Below are 23,257 nucleotides of genomic sequence, written 5' to 3'. Positions count from 1 at the left end.
GGCGCAAATTTTTAGAAGATAGCCACACCAGATCCCCGACCACAAACAAGGGGTTAGCAGAACGTCTTCTATCAGACTGAGTCTTTTGTATACTCTGGGACGCCTCTAGGTTCTTCTGAACCTGGGCCCAGACTGTGCACAGTTCCCGATGAACGACATCTACCTCGGGATTGTTGGAACTACCAGGTGAAACGGAGGAGAACCGTGGATTAAACCCAAAATTACAGAAAAAGTAGGAGACCCCTGACGAGTTACTGACGCGGTTATTAAGGGAAAATTCGGCGAGGGGAATGAAGGAGACCCAATCATATTGACAGTCAGAGATAAAACACCTTAAATATTGTTCTAGAGACTGCTTAGTCCTCTCGGTTTGGCCATTAGTTTTAGGATGGAAGGCCGAGGAGAAGGCCAGATCAATCTCCAACTTTTTACAGAAGGCTCTCCAAAACAATGAAACAAATTGTACCCCTCTGTCAGAAACAATATTGACAGAAACCCCATGGAGACGCAGGATGTGTTTGACAAACAAGGTAGCTAACGTCTTAGCATTAGCTAGTTTCTTGAGGGGCACAAAGTGGCACATCTTACTGAAACGGTCTACTACAACCCACACCACCAACTTGCCTTGAGATGGAGGCAAATCGGTGATAAAATCCATGGAGATATGGGTCCAAGGTCTCTGGGGAATGGGCAAAGAACATAGTAAGCCTGCTGGTCGGGACCTGGGAGTCTTGGACCTAGCACAAATTTCACAAGCGCCGACGTAGGCCTTAACGTCTTTAAGCAACCCAGGCCACTAATAGTTTCTGGCAATGAGATGCTTGGTACCCAGGATGCCTGGATGGCCAGATAGTGCAGAGTCATGATTTTCCCTGAGTACCCTTAGCCGGAATTGCAGGGGAACAAACAGCTTGTTCTCAGGAAGGTTCCCGGGAGCTGAACCTTGATCAGCCGCAATTTCGGAGACTAAGTCAGAATCAACAGAGGAAATGATTATACCTGGAGGTAAAACACAAGCAGGATCTTCCTCCGAAGGAGGGCTGGCCATGAAGCTACGCGACAGTGCATCAGCCTTAATATTTTTAGACCCAGCTTTATAGGTGATCAAAAAGTTGAATCTAGTAAAAAATAACGCCCATCGAGCTTGTCTCGGGTTTATCCTCCGGGCAGATTCTTGGAAAACCAGATTCTTGTGGTCGGTAAAGACCGTTACCTGGTGCCTAGCCCCCTCCAGGAAGTGGCGCCACTCTTCAAATGCCCATTTAATGGCTAAGAGTTCACGGTTGCCAATATCATAGTTACTCTCAGTGGTCGAGAACTTCCCGGAGAAGTAGGCACAGAGACGGAGATGGGTGAGGGACCTGGTACCCTGGGACAAGACAGCACCCACTCCCACCTCGCAGGCGTCAACCTCCACGATGAATGGCTCCATTTGGTTAGGCTGAATCAGCACTGAGGCCGAGATAAAGCACTTCTTAAAGAGGCTCTGTCACCAGATTATAAATGCCCTATCTCCTACATAATCTGATCGGCACTGTAATGTAGATAACAGCAGTGGTATTTATTTTGAAAAACGATCATTTTTGAGCAAGTTATGAGCAATTTTAGATTTAGTTTCTTAATGCCCAACTGGGTGTGTTTTTACTTTCGACCAAGTGGGTGTTGTAAAGAAGTGTATGAGGCTGACCAATCAGTGTCCTACACTTCTCATTGTTCCAGCCCAGCTTCTTTCACTGCACAATCTCACTGTGCTGTGGATCATGCTAGGCTGGAACAATGAGAAGTGTATAACGCTGATTGATCACTGATTGGTCAGCCTCATACACCTCTTTACAACACCCACTTGGTCAAAAGTAAAAACACACCCAGTTGGGCATTAAAAAACTAAATCTAAAATTGCTCATAACTCGCTCAAAAATGATCGTTTTTCAAAATAAAAACCACTGCTGTTATCTACATTCCAGCGCCGATCAGATTATGTAGGAGATAGGGCACTTATAATCTGTGACAGAGCCTCTTTAAGGACCTCAAAAGCCTGGACCGCCTCTGGAGGCCAGTGGAGGAGATCAGCACCTTTGCGAGTAAGATCCGTAAGAGGCTTAGCGATGACCGAGAAGTTAGCAATAAATCTCCTGTAATAATTAGCAAACCCCAGGAAGCACTGTAACGCATTCAGGGAGGCAGGTTGGACCCATTCAGCCACAGCCTGAACCTTGGCAGGGTCCATGCGGAATTCATGAGGAGTGAGGATTTGACCCAAAAATGGTATCTCCTGCACCCCAAACACACATTTTTCGGTTTTAGCAAACAGTTTGTTTTCCCGAAGGGCCTGGAGCACCTTCCTGACATGCTCAATGTGGGAGGACCAGTCCTTGGAAAACACAAGTATGTCATCAAGGTACACTACAAGAAATACCCCCAGGTAGTCTCTTAAAATCTCATTTATAAAATTCTGGAAGACCGCGGGAGCATTAAACAACCCAAAGGGCATGACGAGGTATTCGAAATGACCTTCGGGCGTGTTAAACGCAGTCTTCCACTCATCCCCCTCTTTGATGCGGATAAGGTTATAAGCCCCCCCGTAAATCAAACTTAGAGAACCATTGGGTCCCCTGAACCTGATTGAAGAGATCAGGAATCAAAGGAAGGGGATACAGGTTCCTTACAGTGACCTTATTCAAGTTTCGGTAGTCAATGCACGGCCTAAGACCACCATCCTTCTTCCCTACGAAGAAGAAGCCAGCACCTACCGGAGAAGTAGAGGGGCGAATGTAACCCTTGGCCAGGCATTCCTGGATATATTCTCTCATGGCCTCACGTTCGGGACAAGAGAGATTAAATATCCTACCCTTAGGGAGCTTAGCTCCTGGTACCAAATCGATTGCGCAATCGTATTCTCTATGAGGAGGTAACACTTCGGAGGCCTTTTTAGAAAAAACATCAGCGAAGTCCTGAATAAACTCAGCGAGAGAAATTAAATTAACAGAAAAACATGACATCATGCATTCATTACCCCATTTGGTAAGATCCCCAGTATTCCAGTTAAACGTGGGATTATGCATCTGCAACCAGGGAAGGCCTAAAACCAAATCGGACGATAATCCCTGCATCACCAGTACAGAGCACTGCTCCAAATGCATGGAGCCAACAAGGAGTACAAAAACAGGTGTATGCTGCATAAAATAACCATTAGCAAGAGGAGTGGAGTCGATACCCACTACCGGGACATGTTTAGGCAAGTCAATCAATGGTGTAGCTAGAGACATAGCAAATTCCACAGACGTACTATTAGCAGAAGACCCTGAATCCACGAAGGCACTGCCGGTAGCAGACCTACCACCAAAAGAGACCTGAAAGGGAAGCAAGATTTTATTAGGTTTCATATTTACGGGAAATACCTGTGCGCCCAAGTGACCTCCCCGATGATCACTTAGGCGCGGAAGTAAAATGAAGTAAAAATACAATGGGGGTTATAAATTGCACCATTTTTAATAAAAATTAAACTGGAGTAAGATGCAACAAACTTATTAAGAGGCACTCGCGTCTTAATAAATTAGTTGCATTTCGTCTTTTTGTGCGACACCAAATGAAATCTCCTGGCGTAGATTTGATTATAGCTTATGCCAGTTTCTAGCATAAATTTTTGTAAATGTGTCAGGCTGCAGGTGACTACACCCCTTATAAATTCCGCCCATTGATTTAAAAAGTGCCAAGAACAGGGGGTGGGTTGGGGGGAATGGGCAGAATTCACAATTTTTGCAACTTTTCGGCCATATGCGAGATTTCCACACCAGCAATTCCCACAATGTATATCACAAGAGCCAAACAAAATATACTGACAATAGTAACATCCATCCTTTAATTCCAAAAACAAAAAATGTACAAACTTTTGGAATAAAGAGTTTTTCTAGAAAGGGGTTGTCAAGGGGTGGCAACCTCTTAAAAATGTCAGCACAATTGTAGTGCTGTTTTGTGAAAGGGTATCAGCATATGTGGCATAATTACAATGGTAGCAGGCATAGCAGTTGCTATGGGGCCCAGCCCTTAAAGTTCTGGTATAGTTGGTGATCACATGGGATGATGGAAGGGTAGAGAAAAATGTCATGCCCTGACCTTACTTGCTGCCTAAGGGGATTATTCTCATGTAGGGCTTTATTTAAAATGTTGAGATGGGTCCCCATGGTTATTTGTTACACCCCTGCTTTTTTGTGTGGAAAATCATTTAGTGGTGTGATAAGGGGCCATGTTTCCTATCTGACCAATCATATTGTTTAAAAATAATTAAAGCATTAATTTCTTTCCCACAGGCCCAAGAAAATATGCTAAATGTAGATGGGCAGAATGCAACAGCCACTACAAATGTTACCATTCGTATTCTAGACATCAATGATAATAAGCCCCAGTTTTACAACTGTGATGTGACTGACTGTGATTTTACTGCTAGCCCTGTAGAAAAGTTCTTTGGAGAGATTGAGGAACATTCATCTGTTCGGGTCCCGGTGTCAAATCTGACCATCACTGCAAATGACCCTGACAAGGTATGTAACTAGTTCATTACTGCTTCCATTACCTGCAATCTTACATATTTAAGAAGTGTGCCTTATTCGAAGAATGCTTGTTCTTTTCAATGCATAACTTACCAATATTTCTCACAATATTAGAATGGGCACCCTCATGAAGTCATAAACAACTTAGAAACAGACCAAGGCCCAAATAGGTTTCAAAAATCGAAATACAATTGCAAAAACCATGGCAGTTTGTTAATCGGCATGAATAAGGAAGACAAATGACCATAAGATAATACTATCTTTCTTCTATATAGTACAGTATGAGATAACACAGCGTTAAAAGGGATAAATTGATCAAAGAATGGCGCAAACCATGTATAAGTCGGCCACAAAAATACTCACAGTAGAATCATGCATACAAAACACTAGGTCACATAATAGATAAAAAAATGTTGTATGTCAAATCTACAAAATTACTACAATATATAAATAAGCATAAAGTCAAATATGTTCACTAAAAATACAAAGAATTATCTAAATCTTAATACAGGTTACATTGTTACATAGTTAATCTGGTTGAAGAAAAACACATGTCCATCAAGTTCAACTAGGGGATGCGAGAAATGAAAAGGGATATGGGTAAACTTTAGAACTTTGTTTTAACATTATAGATTCAGAAGAAGGAAGAAAAATACCCATAAGGCATGAACCAATCTGCCATAAAAATGAAAAATGTCCCTCCTGTTTCCAAGTGGCAATCAGACTGGATCAACATTGAAACAAGAGCTCTATATATTGACATAGGCGCTGATATTTTTTTGTTCTAAGAAATTATCTAAGCCTTTTTTTAAAGCCATCTACTATTGTTGATGTGACCAGCTCCTGCGGTAGACTATTCCATAGATTCACAGTTCTCACAGTAAAGAAAGCTTGTTACCTCTGCAGATTGAACCTTTTTTTCTCCAGACGGAGGGAGTGCCCCCTTGTCTTTTGAGTGGATTTTACATGGAACTGGTTTTCACCATATTTTTTGTATGGGCTATTGATATACTTATACAAGTTAATCATGTCCCCCCTTAGTCGTCTCTTTTCAAGACTCAATAAATGGAAATTCTTTTAATCTTTCCTCATAACTTAGATTCTCCATGCCCCTTATTAGTTTAGTTGCTCTTCTCTGTATTTTTTCCAACTCCAGGGCATCCTGTCTATGAACTGGAGCCCAGAACTGAACTACATTTTCTAGATGAGGCCGCACTAATGCTTTGTAAAGTGGTAATATTATATCCCTGTCCCACAAGTCCATGCCTCTTTTAATATACGACAATATCTTGCTGGCCTTAGAAGCAGCTGATTGACATTGCATGTTGTTATTTAGTTTATGATGTACAAGTACACCCAGATCCTTCTCAACAAGTGACTCTCCAATTCTAACTCCCGTAGGACATACGATTACTGGTCTGCAATTATCTTAGAGCCCTTTTTGCAAATGGGCACCATATTTGCCCTGCGCCAGTCTCTTGGCACTATACCATTCACTAGAGAATCTTATTATGAACAGGGGGACAAAAATAACTGAACTAAGTTCATTAAGAACTCTTGGGCGTAACCTATCTAGTCCCAGAGCCTTCTTCTTCCAGAAACAGCATCACACTTGTCCTGAGTTTGGTATTGCAGCTCAGCCCCATTAACCTGAATAGGGATGAGTTATAATATCAGCCAGTCCATGGACAAGAGTGGCACTGTTTTTGGAAAAAAAGCGGCCATATTTTTCTAATCTTATACATCCCCTTTAAAGTGCATCTGTCACCAATTTTAGAGGTATCCCGTTCTGGGCATTTAGTTAAATGATATTGTTTTCTTTTTTTATTGGCTATGTGCCATTTTTCATTAAATTCCACGTTGAAGCAAATGAGTCTAAGGCCCCATGCACACGACCGTAAAAAGTCCCGTAATTACGGGCCCATAGACTTCTATTGGCCACGGGTACCTCCCCGTATGCTTACGGGAAGGTGCCCGTGCCGTTGAAAAAGATAGAACATGTCCTATTTCAGCCCGTAATTACGGCACGGGCAGCCCATAGAAGTCTATGGGGCTCCTGTAATTACGGGTGACTACGTGTGTGCACCCGTAATTACAGGGGCGTTGCTAGGCGACGTCAGTAAATAGTCACTGTCCAGGGTGCTGAAAGAGTTAAACGATCGGCAGTAACTGTTTCAGCACCCTGGACAGTGACTTCCGATCACAATATAGATAAAGCTGTAAAAAAAAAAGACGTTCATACTTAACCAGAACTCCCTTCTTCTTCCTCCAGTCTGGCCTCCTGGGATGACGTTACAGCCCATGTGACCGCTGTAGCCAATCACTGGCTGCAGCGGTCACATGGACTGCCGCGTCATCCAGGGAGGTCGGACTGGATGTCAAGAGAGGGACGCGTCACCAAGACAACGGCCGGGTAAGTATGAATTTCTTTTACTTTTATTACGGAAAGGGCTGTCCCTTCTCTCTATCCTGCATTGATAGAGAGAAGGGCTGCCGATTAGTGCAGTGCAATTTTGCAGCCAGAAACCTGCCCGTAAATACGGGTGGAATACGGGTGACAACGGACCAGTATTTCTGGGCACGGGTCCGTAAATACTGGTGCAATACGGGTCGAATACGTGTGACCAAGGACTCGTATTTACCCCAGTGTTTACGGGTGGACAAAAATACGGTCGTGTGCATGGGGCCTAAAGGTTTAGCTTATGTCTGAATGAGTCTAATGGCTGGAGCTGCAGTGAGGTCTCTGACCAATCAGATTCAGGGAGCTCAGCAGAGTATGTGAAGTAATATAATCAACTAATCAGCTGCTAAATCATGATTTCTACTACGGGGCTGAACAAGGGCCGAACCCCTAATGAATATTCATCAGCAGCAATTTTAGTAATATACATAAATAAAATTTAGAACAATTGCAGTATAAGTTACTAAAAGAAAATACATAGTAGAATAGATAACAAAAAAAAATTGTATCGGTCACAAAGAAGTGTAATCCTATGAAAAAGCCAAAAATAAAATGCTGTGCTCAAATGGCGTTTACTGAAGAAGAAGCCCCCTAGGGTTTACACATACAATTCTCTATAGGATGTTATACCACTCCCACGTTGCAATGTGTAATGGATAATGATACAACTTGCGTAGATTTAGTTTTTCCTTGAGACATCACCATTCAGAGAAGCTGAAAACGGCGGAACTTCACTTGGGCAGGAGTATTTTGGCATACCTCGAGTGGCAACATTGCCCGTTACCCAGAGCAACGTGGTAATGGAATTACGCCCTGTGAAGTATCTTTTTGTGAAAACCCTATGAAGCTTCTACTTTTTCAGTAAATGCTAGTTGAATGCAGGATTTGAAACTAATTTAGCAGAATATATTTATATTTAAAAGATGTATCAAAGATGCTAAAAAATAACACAACACTAATCTGATGGTTTGTTATCAGCCCTCTAGGGGTTGCCAGAAAACCTTTAGTCAACATACAAGCGAATATCAAGGCTCGGCCCTTATATGTGCAGCAAGTAACTAATAATCTCTTTAGAACTAGTGGTTTAGTTCTTGTAGTTTATAATTATCCTACCCAAACTGTAATGGAAATCATAACTCCATGAACTGCCTTATACACAGTGGGCAATCTGAGCAAAAGAGCAGCAGTGTAAAGCATGGGGAGGTACAGAACAGAAGCCTCTGATAAGAAAGGAGCAGAAGCGCTCAGTCGAGCGCTCTGCCCCTGCGGCTGTAATGGTATAACTTTGGCTCACCTCGACTTCTCGGAGAGGTGAGGTTAGCTGAAGATGAGCTCATAGAAGTCTACGAGCCCATCTTTCTAAAAAAAAAAAAAAAAAGAAGAAAATAGCTGGTTATACTATTTAAGCGATTGGTAAATGGCTCAGCACCCGGACCCCACGATCAAAACTTGTCACTATGATATGCCAAAAGTTTTCTCATTTTCTTTAAGACTGTGCTAGTCTTGAAACATAAAGCAGGAGAAAGATGAAACAATTTTTCTTTAGAGGCACACTCCTCTTAATTAATTTGTCACTTGGGCTGTGTTTTGCGCCATTGAATTACATCTACACCGCCCAGGAGCTGGTGTAAATTTTCTGCTATAATTCACAACAGTTACTGGCGAAAATTATAGCAAATGTGTTGAGTTTTTCTCTAATCTCTGCCCGTTTTTTTAAAAGAAGCAGGGGACATATCCCAAAAGTCGCAATTTTTGTGTCTTTTTGGCCATGTGGACATTTATACCCCAGAAAACTGAAGTAGAAACGTTGTTCCATTCCCCCTTGATGTACAATCGACCACCTGCATGGGTGGTGGGATGGACGGTGTGTCGAGTGGCTAAGGGCATGCCTATGGTTCGGTTGATGAATCCCACGTCAGCTGCCATTAAAATACAGGCTGGTATGTTGCTGGCTAACCTCGAACTAATTCGGTCTGAAGATGTGGCCTACCCAACCCCACCTCAACTATTCGGAAACGCAAGTGACAGTGAGAATTAAGAGAATACATCGAGTGACCATATTTCCCGGCTGTGGCACCAATTAGAGCTGGACGGAATAACCCCCAAAGCACAGCTAGAGGGACAAATAAGGTCAATCGTCCGGCAGTTCAATTGGGTGTTCGCCTAACATGAAGAAGATTATGGATGTACAACCACCATAGTACATTAGATCCATACTGGGATTACTCCACCCATTAGAGAACATTACCGTAATATACCACCTGCATTGTATCGCGAAGTCAAAGGATCTCTTGCAGAAGATGTTGGATGGACAAGTGATTAGGGAGAGTCAAAGCCCATTGGCAGCCCAAATTGTGCTAGTCAGAAAGAAGGACGATTCCCTCCGACTCTGCGTCGACTACAGGAAGCTTAACGCTTGTACTCATCGGGACACCTACCCGCTTCCCCGAGTGGAAGAGTCCTTGACAGCGATGCAGGAAGCACAGTACTACACAACGTTGGATCTAGCCAGTGGATACTGGCAGGTACCCATGAAGGAGGAAGATAAGGAGAAAACTGCATTTATCACCCCTTCAGGACTAGTCAAATTTAATCGCATGCCGTTTGGTCTGACGAATGCTCCCAGCACCATCCAATGGTTGATGGAACACTGCTTAGGCGATTTAAATTATGAATCAGTCTTGATCTATCTAGATAACATCGTCATTTTTTCCAAATCGTTCCCTGAACATCTACAACATCTGCGGGTCGTCCTAGAATGTTTGGGAAGATATGGACTCAAATTGAAACCCAGTAAGTGCTGATTGGGGCGACAGCAGATCAAGTACCTCGGCCATCTGGTGAATGCCACGGGAATCCGGACAAGATTAAAGGGAACCTGTCACCAGCATTTTAGCTATAAAGCCAGCAATACCTGGTGAAAGTGGGTGAAAAATCATTGTCATCTAAGCTATAAATATGTTCTAAGTAAGTTCTGTACCTTTAGTATTCCGTTTTTCAGTGGTCCCACGCCGTATGCAAATGAGCAGAAAAGAGTCAAATCTTCATCTGAAAAGAGTCAGATTTTCATTCCTCCAGCGTCTCAGAGTGGACTCCACCTCCTTCTTTTTGATTGACAGCTCCTTAGCCAGTCAGGGCCGGACAGGTACCGGCGGTGGGCGGGGTTAAGAAGCTGCGTGCCAGAGGGAAAACTAATTACCATAAAAGGCGGAGGAGGACTTCAGGAAAGAAGAGAACAGGAACGCACTCTGGACAGCTGCGGCCATTGAGGGGTCAGGCGAGTTTGACAGGTAAGATGTTGATGACAGGATCCCTTTAAGGCCGTGCAGGAGGAGCCTCCTCCACAGAACACCACTGTAGTGAGAGCCTTCCTCGGCCTGGTCGGATATTACCGAAGATATATCCAGAACTTTGCGATGGTTGTGAGTCTGCTGAAGCAACTGCTCTGCCCACAACCCACGCAAAAAAAAAGGGACCTATAGCCGCGGTGCTGTAGAGCAGTGGCGTGAGAAACAACAACTAGAAGAGTTGAAAGATCGACTGGTGACAGCTCCTGTTTTAGCTTTTGCCAATTTCAATCAAGTGTTCCGGTTATACACTGATACTAGTTTGAAGGGACTGGGGGCTGTGCTCGCACAATAACAGGGGAACGTGGAATGAGTCATCACGTACGGCAGCCACAACCTACGCTCGTTGGAGCGGAAACCCTGCAAACTACAGTTCCTTTCGATTAGAACTTCTGGCTATCGTATAGGCGGTCAAGGAACGTTTTGCCGAGTACCTGGTGGGAAGTAAGGTGGAGATTTACAGAGACAACAATCCTTTGGCCTATCTCGGCACCGCTAAATTGAGAGCAATGGAACAGCGGTGGGTAGCATGATTGGCCCGGTTCGATTATACCATATATTAGAAACCAGATAAAAACCATAGCAACGCTGATGTGCTTTCCCGGCAACCTTTTGAAGTTCCCAATGGAGATGTCGATCAGGTACATGAAGAGTTAGAGATTCCCCCACTCTGAGTTGCACATCCGTCAGTGCAAGTTGGTTGAGTAGTCACAACAGTGCAAGAGATCAATGTCCTAACCAGGATCTACGATCGAGCAGAGTGGAAGGAGCGGCAGCTGGCGGATGCAGACATACAACTCGACAAAATTTGGATACTTCAACACAGCGGACCTATGATAACAGAAAGAGATGGGTGGTCCTTTCAGGCCAAAGCTTTGGCCAGACAGTTGGAGCGGCTAGAATACGTGCCAAAATAATGTATCGGCGAGTGTGGAAACATGTCATTCATCCCTATGGCTGTCCAAGAAGATTCCTATCTGACCAGGGCACGAATTTCGAGTGGGACCTCATTCGACAACTGTGTGTGTTTCACGGAATTCGGAAACCCAGGACTACACCATGTCATCCTGAAGGCAACGGGCATGTGAACGGTTCAATGGTAAATTGCTCTGCCTTTTCAGGACCCTTGGAGATGAACAGCAAGAACGTTGGCTCGAATGTGTGGATGATTTGGTGTGGGCTTACAACCACACCGTACACTGAGCTACGGGTTATAGCACTTATCAGCTAATATTCGTCTGACCTGGAAGAGTGCCGTTGGACCTCCTGTTGAAGACACAGGGGACCGACATGTCTAGATCTTCATCACAGTCTGTACAGGAGCACCAGCAACTACTGCAAACCGGCAAGAATTATCTTGAGAAGGTCCGTTCAGTGAAAGACCCCCTGCACGGGCACTGAGTGCTGGTGCGGAATGAGAGAGTGACCTCGGTGGAAAAATAAACCCTATGTAGTGGTGAGACGCATAAACCCTGATTTGCCTGTGTATGAAGTCAGGCCGAAAGACAATGACGGAACAAGTACGAATCTTCATCGGAATCTGTTACGGCTATGTACGTTTCCAGTTCCAGAAACAACCATCTTCTAAGAATGAGAAATAGAGGACACCGTTACAGAATCTAATGCATAAGATGATTGGTGGCGAGTTGGTTCCAGAACTTCGTTATCCACAGCGGAGTACCAGCGGTCAGCAACTGGCCTATCTCCAAGACTATGACGTTTAGTGCCGAGGACTGCACTTCTCAAGAATTGGGGAGGTGTTAGGGGGAAAACTGTTTACAAACCCTGTAGGTGCAGGGCCGTGAAAGGTAGCGGTTAGCACCGCTAGGACCCGCGGTGGTGCGAAGGCCAGTTAGTTCAACAGATTACCACGGCACAGCCGGAAGGCAGAGTGAGGCTCCTATTCCGTGGTATTCCGAGCAATAGCAGGTAGCCCCTGCCGTGACTGACGGAGGCGCATACATATATAGCAAGTAGCGTGGAAACAGGCACAGACTCTCTCAGGGGGACTCCAGCAGGTTCAATGTCCCCAACCTGAGGTCTGTACTACTTGCTCCCATTTGTTCAATGAGCTAAAGACGAATAGACGAATGTAGTTGAAGTAAAGAATTGAAGTCAAAATCTGTGTCAAACATTTCTGTATCGCTGCGGGCACCCTACAGTTTTTCTTCACCATGGAAAGGATTCTGTGATCATCCACCACTGTTGTGTTCCGTGAATGTCCGGGTCTTTTGGAGTTCGCAAGATCACCAGTGCGCTCTTTTTTTTCAAGAATGTACCAAACTGTTGATTTGACCACTCCTAACATTTGTGCTATCTCTCTGATGGATTTCTTAATTTTTTTCAGCCTAACGATGGTCTGTTTCCCTTGTATTGAGAGCGTTTTTGACCTCGTGTTGTGGGTTCACAGCAACAGCTTCCAAATGCAAATGCCACACCTGGAATCAACTCCAGACCTTCTACCTGCTTAATTAATTATGGATTAATGAGGGAATAGCTCAAGCAGCCCATTAAATAGCTTTTGAGATAATTGTCAAATTACCTTTGGTCCCTTGAAAAAGAGGCAGCTACATATTAAAGATCTGTAATTCCTAAACCCCTCCTCAAATTAGAATGTGAATACCCTCAAATTAAGGCCTCATTTACACGAGCGTAATATACGCGCGTGCGATGCGCGTGCTTTTCACGCGTGTCGTACGCACCTATATTACTCTATGGAGCAGTTTAGACGATGCGTGAATTTTGTGCAGCGTGAGTGCGTTGCGTAAAACTCACGACATGTTCTAAAATCGTGCGTTTTTCGCGCATCACGCACCCATTGAAGTCAATGGGTGTGTGAAAACAACGCATGCCACACGGACGCTCCAGCATTGCATGCGCGAAAATCACGCAAGAGCTGTTATGTCCATGCAAAAGAGTCTATAAAGCTAGACAAAGCAAAGGCAAACCAGGAAGTGCCTGCGTTTCCAGTGCGAGCGGGCAAGCCTACTCAGTGCCTGGAGACTCTGTCAAGGTTGCTTGCTGTGTGTCAACGAATCTACTGCCATGCCGCGCGGGATGGACGTCGAGCGCCTCATCCTCTTTGTCCAGGACCATCCAGCAATCTGGGACCGCGATCCGAGGAGTACCACAATAGGACGGTGAAGGAGGACACCTGGGAGGTGGTCGCCCAGAATCTATTTGAGCAGGAGTGGGAGAGTGGCCGAACCCGGGACCGCACTCGGTTGGGTGAGTACCACGCATTTTCTGTCAATGCCTGTCATCCCTATAGAAGACCTGGGGCCCTGTATGTGTTTTCCGTGCATTATCACGAGGAACTTTGGTGGAGCAGGCGCATCACCGTGTCCCACGTCATAGGCACTGCAGGGCCCTTCATTTAGAAGTGAGAGGTGATAGTTCTGATGGCGTGTTATGTGTTTGTTAAATCCAACAGTCCAAGATATCAAGACACGGTGGCGGAGCTGCCGTGATCAATTTCGGCGAGAGATGGGTGACAGGGGACGCAGCGGAGATGGTGCATCTCGCAAACGCCCGTATATCTACACTAAGCAGCTCATGTTCTTGAAGGACATCATGGAGATGCGCACGTAAGAGTTTATGCCTTTGCATGTGTCTAATGTGTGTTTGCACATGCCCTGTTTGCCAACGTGTTGGTGTGGGCATTGTTCAATATTCCATTCGTACGTTTTTTTCTCCTTGTAGAACCACCGACAATTTGGAGGACACCGCAGAGGAGACTGAGGTGGGCGAGTCTCGGGAAGAACCTCCTGCTCCCAATGTCCTGCCGCCCAGCCCAGAGCCGACACCCCAGGAGCCCGCACCTGGCCAGTCAGCAGGGGCCGTCGCCTCTCCAGCAGAGGAGCGCCCCGTGCGTGCCCGCAGTCGCCGTGTCCGTGCTCCACAGCCCTCCACATCTGCCCAGGTATATACTCGTGTCCTCGAGTATCTTAGGCGAGCCGGTGAAGAGGACGGGAATGATGCGTTTGGACGAAGCATCGTTCCCCTCCTACGACTGGTGCCCATGGACCGTATAGGCCGTCTGCAGGCGTCGATAGTCACATTGATCGACGCCTCCAGACCGCCCCACAATCCAAATATCTGCTTCACGGCCATAGAGCAATGGCGCAGTTCCTACATGGCGGCCACCACGCCCCAGGTGCCTGCCCAATTCCACCCTGTCCCCCAGATGGCACGGCCCCATCCGTACATGCGCCCTATGGCTCCCCACTTTCCTGGCCCAGCATTCCACCCCCAACATCAGCACCACTATGCTGGCGAGGAACAACCTACCCAGCTCCAGGTCCAGCATAGTGGTGCTAAAATGCAGGCGTATGCCTCCCCGGGCCAACAATACCAACACTTGTGTGTTGGTGGCAATAGTTTTGGACGCCACAGTAGTGTGTGGTGCAGGCCTGCCAAAGTTTCTTTAGTTTTCTTTTCTTGGATGTGTATTAATATACACCATGTTGGTGTTTATGTTGTGATGCAAATAGTTTGTGTTGTGGCCAAACACAGCATTAAAAAAAAATCATGGTTACTGGTTGGATTTCGTGTTGTTATTCATTGATACCACACAACACAAGGTTTGGCACACATTTCCTTGGCCTACACTCTCACACACTTCTGGCCTTTTGGTCCAATGCATACACACGTGATATGAGGTTTTAGTTAATCTCTCGGGGTTTGACATGGATTGCAAATGGTGGCAACGTTTAGGTGCTGCCATGGGCCCCGAAGCAAACTAAGTACACTTGCTATTGGACTTTCCCAACTTTGGGCCGCACAACATGATATTTCTGGAAAGTACATCGCCAACTGTCTAAAGTCCTGCTCAAACCCCGAGAGATGTAAGCTCGCAACCCGCGTCAAGGGTCCTCATGTTTTGCGAGTCCCTAACCCACCACCAACCCCAAAAAAACACAAAATAACAGGTCACATGTGACGTGTGGAGTGAAGCCGGCAAACAACAGACACCCCTTCAAAGGTCATCAACCCCCCACGGTGCAGGTCCAGATGGGCACTCAAAATATGCCGCCAAAGTATCCCGCACTCGAAGGCCGGAAGAGACAGATCGGCCGAGACGAATCACCGGGCCATTGTCACTGGTGCCTGCATGTGTTAGGATATATTCTGCATCAAAGCTAGCATCATTAATGCGGCAGAAGTTATGCAGAACTACACCCGCTTGTATAACACGTGTGACATTCGGCATGGACAATTGCATTGTTGACAGAAAGACACGCCACCTGTTTGACATAATGCCAAAAGCACATTCCACACATCGCCGAGCTCGGCCCAGGCAGAGATTGAACATGCGCCGACGGTCATCCAAGCCCCTTCTTGCAAAGGGACGCATGACTTGCCTTGTGAGTGCAAACCCCTCATCCGCCACGATAACATACGGGATTGGGGGGCCGCTGGACCCCGGGAGGATGGAAGGTTCCGGCACCGCCAGTCGCCTATTCACGAGTCGTTTCCCCATTCTTGATGAACGGAATATGCGTGCATCGGCCGAGCTTCCATACGAGCCAATGTCAACAATAGTGAAACAATAATTCGTGTCCGCCAAGGCTAACAATACCATAGAAAAATACTGCTTGTAGTTATAGTATTGGGAGCCACTGCGTGGGGGCTTTCTCACACGAATGTGTTTGCCGTCTAGGGCACCAATGCAATTTGGAAATTCTGTAGCTCTAAGAAATCCCTCTGAAATACTTAGCCACTGTTCTGTCGTGGGCTGAGGCATGACCGTGCTCTTTAACCTCTGCCACAACACGACACAGGTGGATGTGACAATGAACGAAATGGTGGTCACTCCCAAAAGAAATTCGAAATGCAACGAATGATAACTATTGCCTGTGGCCAGAAATCTATAAAACAACGAGAAAGATAAAGAAAGGCAGAACACATGTTAGGGGGGGCTGGTGAAGCAGACAGCGGCATGGACTAAGTTAGAGCAGCTGCACACATACCTCAAGGTCACAAGCAGCCGTTCCTCGGCCAAAATGCAGCGTTTCATGTTGGTATTCTGGTAGGTGAGACCAGAGCGAGTTTGCTCAAGCAGTAGGTCAAATGTGGCCACAGACATGCGGCAGAAGGCTCGAAATTTGTCTGGATGCCGGCGTAAGTCCTCATACAGGGTATGGAAATGGCCTTTTATTGTCTGTTGGGCCACAAGTGGATGAACCCAAATGCGACTTCTTACAGGCGTATGGTGCTGCAGCATGTGTCGCCGTTCGCCAAACCGGCGTGAGATCATCCAGACAAGAAGCACACGCGCCAGCGATGGCGAAGGCATAATAGTGGCGTGTCAAGCCGATTCCAACGTGAAGGGAGAAACACACACTGTTGTTTCTGCAGAGGCGGAAATAAGGTTCTAAACAGCCTTCTCCCAGCAAGCAGGGGTTGGGCCAGCTGGCCTATTTGTAGGCTGCCGTCCCACTAATCTCCTCTGCGTTTTTTACGCGCGATGCAAACGCTAGTCGTGCGCGCGTTTAAAACGCAACAACGCTGCGTATACGCAGTGCATACGCAATACAAACGCACGTAAAACGCAGCGTTCTTTGCGCGCGCAAAACGCACACGCTCGTGTAAATCAGGCCTAAAGCTTAGAGTCTGCACTTTAAGCTCATATTGATTATATAACTGTATATTAAATATATTTTGGTAAACAGCTAAAAGGCCAAAACTTGTGTCACTCTCCAAATAATTCTGCACCTAACTGTATTTCAGGTTACCTTAGACCCCTATTAGTCAATACAGCTAAGTTGAAATCACCGATCATAACATGTGACATAATGGAATAGAGCTAAGAACAGAGTAGCCTACACTGAAGAATATAATAAGCAGGTAACATTACACTGATAGTAACCAACGTATAATTTTTTTAAGGAGACAACTGGGCATTGGCTTTAATTGTTTTATTTGTTTTAACTATAAATATATTTAACTGTATTTGAAATCATATCTCTATGTTCAGTCTTTTACTTTCTGCTATTACAGGACCAGAATGGAGCTTTTAACCTGTATCTGAGGGGAAAATATGCTGATTGCTTCACAGTACGCCCACAACGAATCATAAATACTGGACTGGTTCAAATCCTGGTCAAAGACTCTGTAGCTATAGACTATGAAATAGTTCATCAGATGGAAATTGAGGTACGATTATCACTTATAGGATAATTCAGACGAGTGTTGCTTTTTTATCGTCCAGATGGAATTAGTGTGCCATCCGTTTTTCACATTCGTGAAAAAAACACAAGGATGTCCCCAATTGACCCAATCCACTAAAAACGCCCCAAGATGTTCACATGACCGCAGAAACGACATTCTCTATTGATTATAGCTTAGAGAGCATTGTGAAATTTTTGTTGTGCATATTTTTGACTTCGGACTATGTCTTATATTCAGGACCACGATTCCTGGTTTAACTTCTTAAGTGTCTCCAGCCAAACCACCCATAAAAAACTAAATGTAACGAAACAGCTAGCATCCGTGTGGTGTTCAATTTTCAGGTAGACCCATTGACATTTCTGGACCATTTCGCTTGAAAAATGGACAAAAATAGAGCATGCTGTGATTTTTTGAGGACTAACGGATAGTCAGTGAAAAAATCTGACGTCTGAATTAGTCCTTTACCTATAACGTGTCAGTTTTCACTCCGGGTGCTGTACGTTCTGTACTCGGACAGCACCCGGACGTGAAAATCAGCTCTAAGGACTGTTTGTAATTATACAACAGTAATTTGGGGGGGTCAAAACAGGGGGTCAATATAGCTGCAACATTAACCTCTTCACGCGCTGCGCTGCAACTGTACGTCTTGCAGAGGGCTTGCTTCCCGCACCAGGACGTACAGTTGCGGAGCGGATCCCGGCACACACTGTCCTAACGGACAGTGTCCGGGAACAGGGGGGTCAGCTGTCCCCGACAGCTAATACTCCAGTCTTGCCGGTCAGCGGCCCATCGCCGCTGATTTAGGCAATTAACCCCATAAATGCGGCGACCGATTGCGATCGCCGCGTTTAAGGGTTTTGAAGCACATCGGCAGCCCCCACAAAGTGATTGTGGGGGATGCCGATGCTTGTTGTGGCAATCGGTTGCCAGTCCTCCGAGGCTTCCTGTCAGTGTGACTGTCACGTCACAATGACAGTTGGGATGCATTACACTACGTAGGTAGTGTAATCTACATTAGCAGCGATCAAAGCTGCAAGTCTAAATGTCCCCTAGTTGGACAAGTCAAAAAAGTAAAAAAAAGTAATAAAAATGTTTTAAAATAAGTGTAAATATAAAACTTATAAGTTATATAAACAAAAAAATGCTTTTTTTCCTATAATAAGACTTGAACACGTTAAAAAAAAGTGCACATATTTGGTATCACCGCGTTCATAACGACCCAAACGATAAAACTATAATGTTATTTTTCCCGCACGATGAACACCCCCAAAAAAAAAAAATCAATAAAAAACTACACCAGAGTTATTTTTTGGTCACCATCCCTCCCAAAATAGAGAATAAAAAGTGATCGAAAAATTGCATGTACCCGAAAATAGTACCAATAAAAACTACAACCCGTCCCGCAAAAAACAAGCCCTTACACAGTTTCAAAGTTATGGCTCTCAGAATATGGTGACACAGAAAATAAATTATTTTATAAAAAAGTGATTTTATTGCGCAAATGCTGCAAAACATAAAAAACTATATACATCTGGTATCACCGTAATCATATCATCCCGCAGAATAAAGTAAAACTGTCATTTATAGCACACGGTGAACGCCGCAAAAAGTGAACTAAAAAAAAGTTTTCAGAATTGCTTGTTTTTGGTCACCCGGCTTGCAAAGAAATTTAATAAAAATTGATCAAAAAATCGCATGTACCCCAAAATGGTAGCAATGAAAACTACAGATTGTCCCGCAACAAATAAGCCCTCACACAGCTCCGGTGGTTAAAAAATAAAAAAGTTCTGGCTCTCAGAATATGACGATGCAAAATGTGCAGAGTGTTCCAAAAGCGGATAAGATTGGGCGCCATGTATCAGTGCGACACTGGCCACATATCTATGAATTATTATTTATTTACAGCGTTATTATACCCTCTTATTATGCCCTGATGTACTCTGCCCAGCCTACATGTGTCCCCACATTATAAACTGAAATACCAGTAAAACCCCAAACTACTACCAAGCAAAATCTGCGCTCCAAAAGCAAAATAGCGCTCTCTCCCTTCTGAGCCCTGCAGCGTGCCCAAACAGCAGTTTGCGCACACATATATGGCATCGCCATACCCGGGAGAACCCGCTTAACGTTTTATGAGGTATCTGTCTTCAGTGGCACAAACTGGGCACAACATATTATGCACTAAAATGGCATACCAGTGGAAAATGGCAATATTCACACCATCCGCTGTGCATTAACCCCTTTGCGCACTATGACTTAATAGCACGTCTTTGTGCGGGGGTTGATGTATGGAGCGGGCTCACGTGCTGAGCCCGCTCCATACGCTGTGGGTGTCAGCTGTGTATTACAGCTGACACCCGGGACTAACGGACAGGAACAGCGATCGTGCAGTTACAGAAGCCTGTAAAAATAACAATATACTGCAATACATTAGTATTGCAGCATATTGTACCAGCGATGGAATGATCGCTGGTTCAAGTCCCCTAAGAGGACTAATAAAATGTGTAGAAGAATTAAAGTTATTAGCAGTGAGAAAGAAAAACGTTTACAGTTAAAAAAAACAACTTTTCCCATTTTAAAGTAATGTAAAAAATAAACAAAATTGGTATCGCTACGTCCGTAAAAGGCCGAACTATTACAATATACCATTATTTAACTCACACGGTGAACACGGTAAAAAACTTAAATAATTTAAACCGCCAAAATCGCTGTTTATTTATCACTTTTTATGTACCAAAAAATGGTACCAATAAAAACTACAGCTCGTCCTGCAAAAATCAACCGAAAAATAAAAAAGTTACGGCTCTCAGAATGTGGTGAAATAAAAGAATTTTTATTTTAACAAATAGATTTTTCATTGTAAAAGTAGTAAAATATATATAAAAAACTATATAAATTTGGTATCAACGTAATTATATTGAGCCGCAGAATAAAGTAAAGTTTTCGTTTTTACCGCACGGCAAAAGCTGTAAAAACGAAAACCCCAAAAAATGGAATCAGATTTTTTTTCCTATATCAGCCCGCAAATAATTTTTTTTCCCGTTTCCCAGTGCATTTTATGGCACTTTAAATGGTGTCAATAGAAACTACAACTCCTCCCGCAATAAATAAGCCCTCACATCACTCTATTGACGAAAAAAGAAAAAAGTTATGGCTCTAAGAACGTGGGGAGTGAAAAACGAAAATAAGAAAGCAAAAAAATAGATCAGTCCTGAAAGGGTTAATTAATTTCTAATGAAAAAAATGTATGACCACATGTGGGGTATTTCCGTACTCGGGAGAAATTGCTTTACAAAAATTGGTTGTTTTTTTCTCCTTTATCCCTTGTGAAAATTAGAAAATGCAACATTTTAGTGGAAAAAATTGTGATATTCATTTTCGCGGCCTAATTCAAATACATTCTGCAAAAGACCCGTGGGGTCTAAATGCTCTTTATACCCCTAGAAAAATTTATTGAGGGGTGTTACCAAAATGGGGTAACTTTTGGGTGGTTTCCACTGTTTTGGTCCCTCCAGGGCGTTGCAAACGCGACATGGCACCGAAAACCAATCCAGCAAAATCTGTGCTCCAAAATCCAAATGGCGCTCCTTCCCTTCTGAGCGCTGCCATGGGTCCAATCAGCAGTTTATTACCACATATGGGGTATTTCCGTAATCGGGAGACATTGCTTTACAAATGTTGTAGTTAATTTTTTCCATATTCCTTGTAAAAATAAAAAATTTCTATGATTTTTCAGAAAAAAAGTCGATTTCCATTTTCACGGCCTAATTCCCCTAAATTCTGCAAAAAACCTGTGTGGTCAAAATGCTAACTAACCCCTAGACAAATTCCTTGAGAGGTGTAGTTTCCAAAATTGGTTAACTTTTGGGGTGTTTCCACTGTTTTGGTCCCTTCTGGGTGTTGTAAACGCGACATGGCACCGAAAACCATTCCAGCAAAATCTGTGCTCCAAAATCCAAATGGTTCTACTTCTCTTCTGAGCCCTGCTGTGGGTCCAATCAGCAGTTTATTACCACATATGGGGTATTGCCGTAATCGGGAGACATTGATTTACAAATGTTGTGGTTATTTTTTTCCATATTCCTTGTAAAAATTTCTATGATTTTTCAGAAAAAAAGTTGATTTTCATTTTCACGGCCTAATTCCCCTAAATTCTGCAAAAAACCTGTGTGGTCAAAATGCTAACCAAAACCCCTAGACAAATTCCTTGAGAGGTGTAGTTTCCAAAATTGGTTAACTTTTGGGGTGTTTCCACTGTTTTGGTCCCTTCTGGGTGTTGTAAACGCGACATGGCACCGAAAACCATTCCAGCAAAATCTGTGCTCCAAAATCCAAATGGTGCTACTTCTCTTCTGAGCCCTGCTGTGGGTCCAATCAGCAGTTTATTACCACATATGGGGTATTGCCGTAATCGGGAGACATTGATTTACAAATGTTGGGGTGCATTTTTTTCGTTATTCCTTTTAAATATTAAAAATTTCTATGTTTTTTCAGAAAAACAGTAGATTTTCATTTTTACAGACTAATTTCAATATATTTAGTGAAAAACCTGTGTTGTCAAAATGCTCACTATACCCCTAGATAAATTCCTTGAGGGGTGTAGTTTTCGAAATGGGGTAACTTTTGGGGTCTTTCCACTGTTTTGGCACCACAAGACCTCTTCAAAACTGACAAGGGGCCTAAAATATATTCTAAAAAAAGAAGTCCACTAGGTGATCCTTTGCTTCTGAGGCCTGTGTTTCAGTCCATTACCACACTAGGGCCACATGTGGGATATTTCTAAAAACTGCAGAATCTGGGCAATACAATTTTGAGTTTCATTTCTCGGGTAAAACCTTCTGTGTTACAAATTATTTTTTTTATTAGAAATGAATTTCGGTAAAAAAAATAAAATGTGTAAAATTCACCTCTAATTTGCTTTAATTCCTGTGAAACGCCTAAAGGGTTAAAACACTTTGTGAATGCTGGGGATTTTATAATATACAAGGCCCTCAAAGCCACTTCAGAACTGAACTGGTCCCTGAAAAAATGGCCTTTTGAAATTTTCTTTAAAATATGAGAAATTGCTCCTAAAGTTCTAAGCCTTGTAACGTCCTAGAAAAATAATAGGACGTTCAAAAAATGATGCCAACATAAAGTAGACATATGGGAAATGTTAACTAGTAACTATTTTGTGTGGTATTACTATCTGTTTTACAAGCAGATAAGATACATTTAAATTTAGAAAAATGAAATTTTTTGCTAATTTTTTCTAAATTTTGGTGGTTTTCAGAAATAAATACCAAAATTATCGACCAAATTTTTTCACTAACATAAAGTACAACATGTCACGAGAAAACAATCTCAGAATTGCTTGGATAAGTAAAAGCATTACGAAGTTATTACCACATAAAATAACACATGTCAGATTTGAAGGCCAAAATAGGCTTAGTCCTGAAGGGGTTAATAATACTGCCACAATTAGGTTGGATGCAATGCAAAGAGACAAATTCGCATTCAAATTTGCGTATGCTGCGTCAAATCCGCTGTGAATCCAGCCTCAGTCCGGGTTCTCACGTAACGTAAACGCTGTGGAAATTCTGCAGCATTTACAGAAGCACTAAAGTGGATTAGATTTAGAAAATCTCATGCCCACGCTGCACAAAAAAAACGCAGCGTAAACGTTAATAAATTGATCCGCGGCATGTCAATTTTTGCTGCGTTTTCGTCTCTTTTCTTTTGTGCGTTTT

The 23,257-nt window shown here is 43.7% G+C and overlaps 1 protein-coding gene across 1 annotated transcript in view; it reads left to right on the top strand.

Moving 5' to 3' along the window:
* The window catches only part of CDHR2 (cadherin related family member 2), a 129,712-nt gene that overhangs the window by 59,213 nt on the left and 47,242 nt on the right, over positions 1–23,257 (top strand). The window contains exons 11-12 of the mRNA XM_075860051.1: positions 4,308–4,538; positions 17,358–17,513. Of these exons, the coding sequence (XP_075716166.1) occupies positions 4,308–4,538; positions 17,358–17,513 (387 nt within the window). The remainder of the gene's footprint in view (positions 1–4,307; positions 4,539–17,357; positions 17,514–23,257) is intronic.

The sequence above is a fragment of the Rhinoderma darwinii genome, chromosome 3 (assembly GCF_050947455.1).
Source record: "Rhinoderma darwinii isolate aRhiDar2 chromosome 3, aRhiDar2.hap1, whole genome shotgun sequence".
Lineage (NCBI taxonomy): Eukaryota > Metazoa > Chordata > Amphibia > Anura > Rhinodermatidae > Rhinoderma > Rhinoderma darwinii.
The sequence above is the reverse complement of the archived record's forward strand: the minus strand, read 5'-3'. Positions and strand labels throughout refer to the sequence as shown.